This window comes from Zea mays, chromosome 1 (assembly GCF_902167145.1).
Source record: "Zea mays cultivar B73 chromosome 1, Zm-B73-REFERENCE-NAM-5.0, whole genome shotgun sequence".
NCBI lineage: Eukaryota > Viridiplantae > Streptophyta > Magnoliopsida > Poales > Poaceae > Zea > Zea mays.
In genome coordinates, this window is record NC_050096.1 from 250,296,671 (window position 1) to 250,310,248 (window position 13,578).

General features: G+C 44.2%; 1 protein-coding gene across 1 annotated transcript; it reads left to right on the forward strand.

The window, feature by feature from the left end:
* The first annotated feature begins 357 nt into the window (after window positions 1–357).
* On the forward strand, window positions 358–1,239 carry LOC100278372 (uncharacterized). Its single transcript, NM_001151670.2, has 2 exons — window positions 358–737; window positions 831–1,239. Exons 1-2 carry the CDS (start codon window positions 486–488, stop codon window positions 933–935), a joined length of 357 nt encoding a protein of 118 aa, NP_001145142.2. The 5' UTR covers window positions 358–485; the 3' UTR covers window positions 936–1,239.
* The last annotated feature ends 12,339 nt before the right edge of the window (window positions 1,240–13,578 follow it).

The following is a 13,578-nucleotide window of genomic DNA, read 5'->3' on the forward strand; positions in this document are numbered from 1 at the left end:
AAACAGTGTTGGTAAGCACTATAGTATTACACATAAAAAAGTCTAGTAGTGCACTTTTTGCTGAAGTTTCCATACTAAAGAAACAAATAGGGTGGCTAAAATTATTGTGCTAAAGTTTAGCATATATTAGCTCCTCCAAAGGTGTTAAAATGAGCTAAAAGTGGTCCCAAGCCCTTTCACTCTATCCCCCACTCACAACATTCACTTTTTCTCTCTCCTCCTCATGCTTGGTTAATAGTAATGTGGCTGTAATTAATGTGCTATAGTCTTGTATTCAAACAACATAAGTGTTAAAGTTTAGAAATTTTAGTACTATACAAACAAACAGTCCTACAAGTGAAGGGAAGCGGTCAACATGCCTTGTCAGACGCAGCACGAGATGCCAAAAGCCATTGGACGGCAGACGATAAAGCACGGCGCGCCACCACGGATAAGAATCCAGAAGCTTGCGCTCCGCTGTCCCGTCTCCGCTCCGGCCTCCACCCATGGCTCATCCACTCCTCTCGTCCGCGCTTGTTTGTTCGCGTCTTCTCCCTGTAGGGAACTCCGTTACCCGGCCCCGGCTGTGCGTGGCGTCAGCACGCCCCGCGGGCAGGAGGGTGAGGCTGCTGAGCGTGAGGTGCGAGCAGGGAGCCAAGGGCGGTGGCGGGCTGGACGTGTGGCTGAGCCGCGGGGCGATGCTGGGCTTCGTCGGAGCGGTGGCCGTGGAGCTGACCACCGGGAAAGGCGTGCTTCAGGTGTGGGGCGTCTTTCTTGCTTGCCTGCTGACACACAGAGTTGATCCGTGGCATCTCATGGTTCGTTAACGGGCTAAATTTTGGCTGCTGCAGAATGTGGGATTGACCGCGCCGGTGCCGACGCTGGCGCTGGCGCTCACCGGCGCGGTCGGCGTCCTCACGGCCTTCCTCATCTTCCAGTCCGGGACGCGGGACTGATGGGTGAATTGTCAAAGCTCCCAAAAGGACATGCATAAAGTCTGTCAGAGTCTTGTGCTGTGTATGTCTATGCTGTTGTAGTTGCCTTGCCTTCACAGGAAGCTGAGGAGTAACACAGTGCGAAAAGGATAATTATTATTTTTTACAAAATGTGTTTACAGTACTCTTCCTTGAAGGACTAAACTGCATTTATGTTGAAGTTGTCAATAATCCTATTCTCACTACACCAAATTCCATTCCAATTCGAAGAGGTTCTTGGCAACCAAGGTCTGTTCATTTTAATCCAAGCGTGAGAAGTTCCGATAATTCCTTTCAAAGGTCATCAATCTTCGAGAGGCTTTCACGTTGCTCATTCGACAACGGTAATCCCGCATGCTTTGGTTTTCGATTTTATCAATTCCGATCTTTAGAAAGTACAAGTACCGAAGAACACGACTTTTTTATCTAAAAGGTTGCACATGATAATACTGCAAGTTCTTTATCTAAAAGGCTATATTCGCCTCTCTCTCTCTTGCTCTACTATGCAAAGAAAGCCACAACCGTTCAACTTCCTTCTCTCCCTAGGATTTGGGTTGTGACCCACAATGGCGTACCACATAGTAGACTCGACTCCCTTCCTACCTCATGGCATCCTCCGTCATCCGATTCAATTTTGGAAACCAATGGCGAGAGCAATTTCTAGAAGGATGCCATTGAGATATGAGGACTTTGCGGTTGTTGGTCACTTGTTCTTAATTGCTATGCACAATCAAAAACAAGGTAACATAATGTTAAAAAGATAATCAACTTTCGTCCTCAAGTAGTCATCTCTTCGGGATAACTCCTTCTAAGACAAAGGTTAAGACTTAATTGAGTAAATCATGACTCCGCTGCATAAATAAATAAATATGTAAAGAATGTAAAGGAGTTTAAACATGATAGCTCATCTCAGATATATCAATATCACATTTCTCCTCTTTCGTATAATGAATTTACAATTGTATCTTCGGCTCTACAGAGTGAGTTAGAACGAGAAGGTGTTCTATAGAAAAGATTACATATAGCAAGTATCCAGCCCTTCCAAAGGTACTTTATGTAGGACACTGTTCATCTATTTATAGAGAATAATACAGCTTCATAAGAAATTGTATTTATACCCACAATGATTACACATAGTATTTACAAATAATACGAGGGCAACATTATCTTTTGCTTTCAGCATTCAAGATGACACCTTCTTCTTACATCGTCTTTCGGTGTTGTTATGACGAAGCTAGCTTTGTCGCCCCTCCATCGTTTCGCACCGAAGGTGTTCTGGTGTCAAAGCTCCTGTAATACTTGACAACATGTTGATAACCAATGGTTAATCGTGTTTTTGAAGACCTTCGACAGACGAAGGCCCCCAACAGTAGCACATGTGGTATTAGTTTATTTTCTTGTAATAAACTCAGACTGCAAAATGAACGAAAGTCTTATGCCGAAGGTCAGAAATAACACATTCCCTTCGCTAGAATAGCGAAACTTTCTAAGTTGTGGGGGGCACTTTACATTGGTTTTTTGTATATAAATATGAGGATCATGATAAATCATTTGTTGTGCCACCGACTTACCCTGGTTTTTTCTAATCCACTGCATTTGTATTCATTTTCTAACTTTGGTTCCTTGCTTAGGTAGAGCTGAGATGGCCGAAGATAAGAGAAGAGAAGACCCCACATTGGCTGGTTTTACGAGGATATAGAAAGGACCAACACTGAGAAAATAACCAGCAAAATTCTTGCTGGACTGTCTGAAGATTCTGAGGACAGTGATGATTTTGATGTTGATAGTGGTGCAGATGATGCTGAAGATCAGCCATGGAGGCCAAGTCAGGTTGTCTTCGGAAAATCTACTGTTAAGAAAGGATATATTGAGACGATGAAGGGTAAGTATTTTCATGATATATCTGTAGTGAGAGCTGGAGGAGAGAACATTGTTCCTCTTCCTGAGGAAAACGAAGTAGTGGTTTTTCGAAGTTTCATGAAAGCTAGGCTACGTTTCCCCTGCAGAGAATGTTAGTCGAAGTGCTGAAGAGGTTTGAGATATTACTTCATCATCTTACTTCTGAAGCTTTGGTTAAAGTTGGAGTTTTTATCTGGACGATGAGAAGCCAAGGGCTACAGCCAGATGTTGATTGCTTCTGCAATATCCACGAACTATCTTACCGGACGAAGGCAATCGGAAAGGAGCAATATCACAACAATTTCGGTTGCTACTCCTTCACATATCGCTCTAATGTGAGGCCTCCCGTTCCAACTTTTTAGAAAAAATGGCCAGGATCATGGATGAAGCAATGGTTCTATGTTTGAAATGACTTGGCTGAGAGAGAGGATGTCAAGGACGTGATTCAACAACCCATTCAGTCATGTTTCGGCATTAGGAGGCCTACCATCGTGAATTCTGAAAAAGCTCAAGCATGCCTGGTGTTGGGGACTTGTTCTCAAATGCTAAGAATTAAGAACAAGGCAACACAAAAAATGTTAAGTGTTAAGGTCCTTCGTCCTCCATAACGATATATCCCTTCGGGATATAAAGCATCTCGGACGAAGGTTACGAAGGACATACCTTCGTAAGCATAACAACGAAGAATGAAGCATTCACATAAATCATAGAATATGAAATAAACATTTAAATATTGTCATAGAATTATCTCTACTTGTATTAATGAATATAAATGACTTTGAATTACAAATGTACCTTCGGTCCTGCGGAAGGCAAAAGTACAAGCGTGATGCGACAGCAAATGACAGGTTCACATGAACAGTACAGAGGTACTGTTCATCTATTTATAGGCACAGGTCGCAGCCTGTGACAAATTACAATTATGCCCCTTGCGAAAGTTTACAGCATTGACTCAGACCTATATGTATAAAAAGGTCATTCTATCTCTATGTCGGTTTAAAACGCCGAAGCTCCATGAAAAGGGACCTTCGGCCATCTCTTGGAGACGACTTCAGCCGAAGCTGCTTCTTCGTGTGAGACCTTCGGCGCACCGAAGCACGACCCCAACAGTAGCCCCTTTCGCGGTGCTAGATCGTTCTTCGTAACGAGCTTGACCCGTGAAAAAAAACCTCTTCAGCTTCGGGAAGCCGAAGGTCCAAAAAACACCTTCCCTGAGCTCGTTGCGGAGAAACGATCCGACTTCCGAGCGCGTGTCGGTCCCACCTTGCAGAGTTACTGTTTGATCCTTGCGGTCCACTGCGCAGCGGGTACAAGTTACTGCGCGCCTGGTGTAACAATTCCGCCGCTTCGCCTTCTTACCTGCAGCACTATATAAACTGACAAGTAGTTGTGAAGTTACCACAGCATTCATTGCTATTTGCACTGTTTTGCTGCCGAAATTTTCCATCATAGCCGAAGCTTAAGTCCCAAAATCGAACGAAGGTGCTTCTCAACGTCCGCTTCGTCAGAAAGAAAAGCTTCGGAGAAAAGAAAAAAGTAAAAAGTTTTTGACTTCCCAAACTTAGAATCAAATGGCGAGAATACGATCTACTGCCAAAGTTGTACGTGAGGGAGACGAAGCCGAAGGTTCAGACACTGTGCCCATCTCCGAAGCAATGCAGCGTTCCGGTCTACTGACTACAGAAGAAATGCCTGCTGCTGAAGCAGGCCCAACAACTGCCGAAGGAGAAGAAAACATTGAAGGGACTGACTCCGAAGATGACTATCACCTTGCTACGCCCAGCAAGCCCAGTCACCTGGATTTTGGGAAATCAACTGTTTCAAAAGCTGACCTTTCGAAGATGGTGAAAGCAGGTTATTTCAATGAGGACCAGAAGAAGCTACTCCGCTTCGGGGAAGAAGAAACCACCCCGAAGCCAAGGAAGGATGAGATTGTTATTTTCAAGAGTTTTTTAAAAGCTGGGCTTAGATTCCCTCTCCACGATATTGTTGCGGAGATACTAAAGAGGTTTGGTATCTACTTTCATCAATTGACTCCTAACGCCATCGTTAGGCTCAATGTTTATATCTGGGCCCTCCGAAGCCAAGCTGTAGAACCATTTGCTGACAGCTTCTGCCGAGCTCACGAATTACATTACCAAACAAAGGCCAGAAAAGATGGGCTACATGATAATTTCGGTTGCTATAATTTTGCCTACCGGAAGACAACAAAGTGTCCTGTCATCAGCTACCGAAGCAAATGGCCAGCAGGTTGGAAATCTGAGTGGTTTTATGTAAAAGTCGATGAAGACAAAGAAAAATTGGTACAAAGCCCTCTGGAGTTAATCTTCGGAGAGACAAGGCCACAATGCCGCATTGGCGACCTAAAAGGTCCCACCTGGGCTGCTCTGGGTGAATTTGAAATTATCTCAAAACATATTGGCACCAGGGATCTAGTTCAGGAATTCTTGGCATTCAGAGTTTTCCCTACTCTAAAAGAGTGGGAAATGCCGAAGCTGGAGGGAGAGAAGAAGAAGGGGGAGCTTGTCCGGCTTCCCTATTACTTCAAGTTCAAGAAATTCTTCAAAAAACCCTGCAAAGAATGGTTAGAGACTGTTGAAGTGATGTGCAACGAAATCCTGGGGAACTACTCCAAAAAAGAGGATCAACTAATGACAGCAGCCTTCGGTGCCCGACCGAAACGAAGGTTGAACCGAGTGCTTGACGCCCTAGGCTTCGAATACCCAGACTATGAACAATTGAACAAGGGTGCCGAGGGCCTTAAAAGAAAAAGAATAGCCGAAACTCCGATCACGGATGAAGAAAGACCAGCAAAGGAGAAGAAAATTCTCAAAAAAGGAAAAATATCTGCTCCGAAGCGCAAATCACCCGAAGAAGAGGGGACCGCCACACCGCCTTCTACCAGCGACGTGGAGGAAATTTTAAAGGTAATGACTGAACCCATGCCTACGAAGCTAAGTCCATTAGGGCTCCAACTGACGAAGCTTTTTGAAAAGGTGGACGAGCCGGATCAATCGAAGATAAACAAACCCAAACGGCAAAGAATCATTGCGGTAACTGAGGTTATCGACAAGACGCCACCAAGGGCATCAATCCAAAAAACGGCAGCTGCCGAAGGTACAGCAATCGTCGAAGGCGTAGCTTCGGAGGTCGCGGCTACTGAAGCCGCTACAGCCGAAGATACAAACTTAGAAACCACGATTAAGAATATCAACAAGATTTTGGAAGACATGGCTGCGGAAGAAGCTGGTGCTACTACTGAAAAAACCATGGCCACAGTGCCTGAGAAAGGAAAAGAAATAGCCGAAGACCCTTCGGACGACGAAGCCTACTCTTTCCAGAACTTAGTTGGGCAAAAACTGACGAAGGACGAAATAGAAGAACTTAAAGACTACGCCAAGTCTTGCGGCTACAAGTCAGGTGCCCTCCTATTTGGGGGTGTAGATGATGAAAAACTAGGCTGTATTCGAGACCAGACTGGAGCTAAGGTAATCGGTACTCTATCGAAGAGTATCGGTTTTCCGAAGCTAGAGACAGACATCAGCCGCTACCGACGACAACATATCGTCGGCAGCTTGTTTTATTCTAACTTCAAGGTAAACAACCTTTTTCTCTGGTTTTTATTGCCGTTAACAATGAAAATATTACTTAACATAAGTTGTTTCTGTTCAGAGCATGCTACTGAGCAAAGCTCTGAAGATGCAACAAGACTTGGAGGACAAAAAGCACGAAGCTATAATTGAAAACTTGGAAAGCAAAATAAAAGAGCAATCTGCCATCATTGAAAAGAAAGACTTCGAGCTCCAATCGACCGAAGGCTTGCTGGCTGAAACTGAGGCCAAAATATTAGAGTTAAATTCGAAGCTTATCAATCAATCAAAACAATTTGATCAGGAGAAGCAAGAACTGAATTCGAAGCTTAAAGCCGAAGTCCAGACCAGCTCAGAATTGAAGAAAGCATTAACAAGCCTTCAAGACAAATGCTTGAACTTTGGCAATAATTGTATTGGACGATTAAAGAAGATATTTTACTCTGTTGGAGCCAGCAGTGGGAAATTTAACCCTTCGGCGGAAAATTTACCCCAGGCCTTCGATCATATTGAAGCTGAAATCGAAGAGCTTGACGAAGTTATAGCCGGGCACGACGACTTCTGTGCCTGGGTAGCTTCTCGGGGTACCGCTGCTGCATTTCTGAAGGCCGGCTGCGAACATGGAAAGGTTGTCAACAGGCCCAACTTCACCTTATCTTCATCAATCCTGGATGATATGCCCGACCTCGCCCGAAGTATCTCCAATAGATTTATAAAAATGGTATGGACAAAGGGCGGGCGAGAGAAAGCTGGAGACGAAGCCCGAAGTCATCTTGAACCAGTAAGAAATGACATTTCGTGCTTACCTTTTCCTTTGGTCTTGATTCTTATGATTCCTTGACTCATGTAGGATGACGAAGGTGAAGATGATGCCTAGGATATGTCGCCGAAGTTGTCGTCGAAGCTGAAGCTTAATGAAGACTAGCAGAAGTGTGCTTTAGAAAAACTCAGGATAATTTTGTAACAACTCTTGTAAATAGAATTAAACTGTTCTTCAAGGAACTTTGTACATACCTTGTAATATGTTCTTACCCTTCGATTGAAGTGCTTTGATGTGGACGAAATCAGTTTTTTGAGCCGAAGGCGAAAAAACACCTTCCCTTCTTTTCGTACACAACGAAGCATAAAAGGCCGCTTCCTCTTTTTGCCGAAGCCTTTCCTTACATAACAAAACATAAAAGACTGCTACTCTTATCTGCCGAAGCTTTTATTTACATAACAAAACATAAAAGACTGCTACTCTTATCTGCCGAAGCTTTTATTTACATAACAAAACATAAAAGACTGCTACTCTTATCTGCCGAAGCTTTTATTTACATAACAAAACATAAAAGACTGCTACTCTTATCTGCCGAAGCTTTTATTTACATAACAAAACATAAAAGACTGCTACTCTTATACACAACGATTCATAAAAAACCACTTCTTCGAAACCTTTCTTTTACATAACGAATCATAACAAACCGTTTATCCGAAACTTTTCTCTGTGCCGAAGCAACCATTTAGGAACACAAATGCTATGAATGAATGCTTATGCATGCAAATGCCATGATGTAATGTGCAAATGAATGTCCGAAGCGTATGTCCGAAGCCACACTCATCCATCATTTTCTTAGGAGCAAACACACGTCAGCTCTGCATTCCCTTAGGAACGACTTTGGAGCATCTTTGCCTTTTACTTAGGCAGTATCAGCGTTGACTTTTCGCTGTAAGCTCTGCATCCCCCTAGGGACGTCTTTGGAGCTTCTTCGTCTTTTACTTAGACGGTATAAGCTCTGCATTCCCTTAGGAACGACTTTGGAGCTTCTTCGCCTTTTACTTTCGGCGGAATCAGCGTTGACTTTTCGCTGTGAGCTCTGCATCCCCTTAGGGACGTCTTTGGAGCTTCTTCTCTTTTTTAGTTTCGGCACTCGATGGTGCGCTCTCAGCTTTTACATTTACATTCTTTGGGGGATTTTGCTCTTATAAAACTAAAAAGGAAATTACATAAGATGGCCCCATTAAAAACCTTTCTCCCCCTTTAGAAAGGAAAAGGGTGCCATGAAAAAGAAAAGAAAAGTCAAAATTACATCGAGTTATACATAAAACCGCCGAAGCTCATCCGCATTCCAAGATCTTGGAATTTCATTGCCATCCATGTCCTTCAGTCTGTACGAACCAGGCCTTGACGAAGATGTTACTAAGAAAGGCCCTTCCCATTTCAGTTGCAATTTGCCCACTGTATCCGGATTGGCCACTCTCCGAAGCACCAAGTGTCCTGGCTCAATATTTTTTAGCCGGACCTTTCTATCTCGCCATTTAACTGTTTCAGCCTGGTACTTATTGATATTCTCCACGGCCTGAAGCCTGATCCCTTCTAAGGCATCTTTTTCCACGAGACAAGTATCTTCGGGACCTGATTCTGCCGAAGCTACCACTCTTATTGATCCAGCTTTGGCTTCTTCCGGGGTTATTGCTTCGTCACCAAATAACAACTTAAATGGGGTAAAGCCTGTAGATCTTGATGTTGTTGTGTTATGGCTCCATACCACTTTGGTAAGCTGATCTGGCCACTTTCCCCTTGGTTGATTAAAGATTAGCTTCATTATTCCTGTCATTATGATGCCGTTGGCCCTTTCAACAAGCCCATTCGACTCCGGGTGCCTGACTGACGCAAAGTGGATCTTCGTGCCAATTTGATCACAAAAATTTCTGAATTCTTCGGAGTCAAATTGTGTTCCATTATCTACAGTTATAGCCTTCGGCACTCCGAAGCGACAGACAATATTCTGCCAGAAAAATCTTTGGACAGTGGCCGAAGTTATTGTAGCTAATGGCTTCGCCTCAATCCACTTGGAAAAATATTCCACAGCAACTACAACATATTTCAGATTGCCTTGAGCCGGTGGTAATGGGCCCAGCAAATCGAGGCCCCACCTTTGCAATGGCCAGATGGGTTGTATTAGCTGTGTCAAAGACGAAGGTTGTTTTTGATCTCTTGCACATTTCTGACAACCTTCGCACTTTTGAACTAACTCAGCTGCATCCGAAGCTGCCTTCGGCCAATAAAATCCTTGACGGAACACTTTTCCAAGTAATGGCCTGGATCCGATGTGGGATCCACAAAGGCCTGCATGTATCTCCTTCATCAACTCTATACCTTCGGCTCTAGACAAGCACTTGAGCAGCGGGGCACAAACTCCATGCTTGTATAACTCCCCTTCTATAATGATATACGGACGAGCTCTTGCCTCTATTCTTTTATTATAAGCTTCGTCATCTGATAGGAAGTTGCCCTGAAGGTAAGAAATTATTTCAGTTCTCCAATCTTCACTGTACACAGGAGAAATAGTAAGAACTGCTCTTTCAAGTAACTCCACTGAAGGTGCCTTTATTGTTTCGAAGAATACATCCGAAGGTAGCGGCAGCCCCTGTGCTGCAGACCTGGCTAACAAATCAGCATGTTCATTTTGCCCTCGAGGGATATTCTTAACAGAAAATCCTTCGAAGGAAGCTTCGATCCTTCGGACTGTGTCTAGGTATTTTTCAAGCTTCGGGTCTTTAGCCTTGCAACTTTTGTCAATATGACCCGAAACAATCTGAGAATCAGTTTTAAGGATCGCCCTCCTGATCCCCATCGCCTTTAGTTTCCGAAGACCCAGGAGCAAGGCTTCGTACTCAGCAATATTATTTGTGCAGCTGAAGTCCAGTTTTGCTGCATAGCAAGTTTTAACCTTGGACGGTGAAACCAAAACAGCAGCTGCTCCTGCTCCGAAGGTTCCCCAGGAGCCATCACAAAACACTGTCCATGCTTCGGCATCTTTATTCGCTTCTTCGCCCTGAGCCCCTGGCGTCCAGTCGGCAATAAAATCTGCCAATGCTTGAGACTGGATCGAGGATCTGTGCACATAATCAATGTAAAATTCATTAAGCTCCGCAGCCCATTTTCCAATTCGGCCAGTAGCTTCTTTATTTCTCATGATATCTTTCAACGGCTGCGAAGAAGGAACAATAATATTATATGCCTGAAAATAATGCCGAAGCTTCCTGGATGCCATTAGAACGGCATACAACACCTTCTCCAGTTCTGTATAATTTTTCTTTGAGACACTAAGGACCTCAGATACAAAATATACTGGGACCTGCTTCTTGATTTGTCCATCAAATTTCTCCTGCACAAGTGCCGCACTTACTGCTGAGTGCGAAGCTGCCACATACAACAACAGAGGAGCCCCTGGCATTGGTGGAGTTAATGTTGTTAGATCTATCAGGTATTGCTTGAGTTCTTCGAAAGCTTTTTGTTGAGCTGGGCCCCATTGAAAGACTTCAGCTGATTTTAGCACCTCGAAGAAGGGTAGATTTCTTTCCGCTGATCTGGATATAAATCTGTTAAGAGATGCCAGTCTTCCTGTCAATCTTTGGGCCCCCTTTCTTGTGGTTGGTGGCTCCATTCGAAGTATAGCTTCGATTTTATTTGGATTAGCTTCAATTCCCTTTGTTGAAACCAAGCATCCAAGGAACTTACCCTTCTTTACTCCGAAGACACATTTTTCTGGATTCAGCTTCAGACCAGCTTGTCTGAAGCTGGCGAAGGTCTCCTGCAGATCAGCAATATGGTCTTCTTGCTTCGTGCTTTTTACAATAATGTCATCAACATAGGTCAACACATTTCTGCCTATCTGAGATTGGAGAACCTTCGCAGTCATCCTGCTGAAACTCCCTCCAGCATTCTTAAGCCCCTCAGGCATCCGAAGATAGCAATATGTACCACTTGGGGTTATGAAACTAGTCTTCGGCTCATCCTCCTTTTTCATCCAGATTTGATGATAGCCTGAGTAACAATCCAGGAGACTCATGAGTTCCGAAGAAGCTGCTGCATCAACTAAAGAGTCTATCCTTGGCAGCGGGAACTCATCCTTCGGACAAGCCTTGTTGAGATCTGTGAAATCAATACACATTCTCCACTTTCCATTGGCCTTCTTCACCATAACAGTGTTAGCTAGCCATTCTGGATACTTCACTTCTCTGATAACTCCTGCACTTAGGAGTCTTTTTACTTCGTTGCGAGCCCCTTCGGCCTTGTCATCAGACATTTTCCGAAGCCTCTGCTTGCGGGGTCTGAAGGATGGGTCAACATTGAGCGAATGTTCAATAACATCCCGATTCACTCCACAAAGATCATTGGCTGACCATGCAAAAACATCTTTATTGTTGAATAAAAACCTAATCAAGGTTTTCTCTTGATCTTCAGATAATTGCGAGCCCAATAGCACCTTCTGCTCTGCTATATCCTCACACAGCAGCATGGGCTTCGGCTGATCAGCCGAAGCTGCTTTTTCCCTCCTGAACTTGTACTGTTCACAAGCTTCAACTCCATCTATATTATGGATTGCCTTGGAATCAGTCCAGCTTCCTTCGGCCCTTCTGGCAGCTTCCTGACTCCCATGAATAGCAATAGGCCCTTGGTCCGAAGGTATCTTCATGCAGAGATAAGCTGGGTGAAGAATTGCTTCAAAAGCATTTAGGGTACCACGACCAATGATGGCGTTGTAGGGGTATTCCATGTCAACAATATCAAACACAATTTGCTCAGTCCTTGTGTTATTAACAAATCCGAATGTTACCGGCATGGTAATCTTCCCGAGTGCCACAATCTGCCGCCCTCCGAAGCCACAAAGAGGGTGCGTAGCATCATGAATCTTGTCTTCAGGCTCTTGCATCTGTCTGAAGGCTTTGGCAAATATAATGTCAGCTGCACTGCCTGTGTCAACTAGGACATTGTGAACCAGAAACCCTTTGATCACACAAGAAATGACCATAGCATCATTGTGAGGATAGTCCTTGAGCTGAAGATCTTCCTGAGAGAAGGTAATTGGAATGTGAGACCATTTTGACTTAATGAAGGGTCCCTGCACTCCAACATGCTGCACCCTTCTCTGAGCCTCCTTCTTCTGCTTTTTGTTAGCTGGCTCTGAGCAAGAACCGCCTGTTATCGGGAGCACCAGCTTCGAAGCCGAAGCAGCTCCAGCTTGAGTGTTGAACGAAGCCATCAGCTCAGAAAGGTGGAAGTGAGTTGACCGGAGGTGGGCGCCAATGTTGGGGACTTGTTCTCAAATGCTAAGAATTAAGAACAAGGCAACACAAAAAATGTTAAGTGTTAAGGTCCTTCGTCCTCCATAACGATATATCCCTTCGGGATATAAAGCATCTCGGACGAAGGTTACGAAGGACATACCTTCGTAAGCATAACAACGAAGAATGAAGCATTCACATAAATCATAGAATATGAAATAAACATTTAAATATTGTCATAGAATTATCTCTACTTGTATTAATGAATATAAATGACTTTGAATTACAAATGTACCTTCGGTCCTGCGGAAGGCAAAAGTACAAGCGTGATGCGACAGCAAATGACAGGTTCACATGAACAGTACAGAGGTACTGTTCATCTATTTATAGGCACAGGTCGCAGCCTGTGACAAATTACAATTATGCCCCTTGCGAAAGTTTACAGCATTGACTCAGACCTATATGTATAAAAAGGTCATTCTATCTCTATGTCGGTTTAAAACGCCGAAGCTCCATGAAAAGGGACCTTCGGCCATCTCTTGGAGACGACTTCAGCCGAAGCTGCTTCTTCGTGTGAGACCTTCGGCGCACCGAAGCACGACCCCAACACCTGGTGGCCTTCAACATTGTGTGTAGCTACATCGGTTCCAGGGATTTGATTCAGGAACATATAGCTTTCAAGATATGGTATGTGATCATATGGTGCGTTGTGGTTTAAATATGTAGGGGTGGAACGTACTACTGCTGTGGTGAGTAATAATTTGGTGCATAGTGTGCAACAGTAGGTTCTGCATAAGCGTATCCGGTCTGTCCGATGGTAAATCCTAACTACCCAGTTGTGTTCGCTGCTAATGGGGCGCCACGTGGTGGTCCTGGTGCGGCCCCGGACTGTCCGGCGGGGAAAGCTAGACGGTCCGTGTAAGGGTCGGACCGTTCGTGCAAAAGCTCGGACGGTCCGACCGTGTCTAGGTGCGCCGATCTGCCAAGCAGGGACGGTGGTGGTGGTATTTGTGAAAGGGAAATAGTCTCAATATTTTCTATAATCGATTTTGGTGTTTGACGACCATCACAAACCTTATGGACTA

Coding starts and splice junctions, on each gene's coding strand:
- LOC100278372 (NM_001151670.2), top strand. CDS start 486: ATGGCTCATCCACTCCTCTCGTCCGCGCTTGTTTGTTCGCGTCTTCTC. Junction 738..830: donor CCGGGAAAGGCGTGCTTCAG/GTGTGGGGCGTC, acceptor TGGCTGCTGCAG/AATGTGGGATTGACCGCGCC.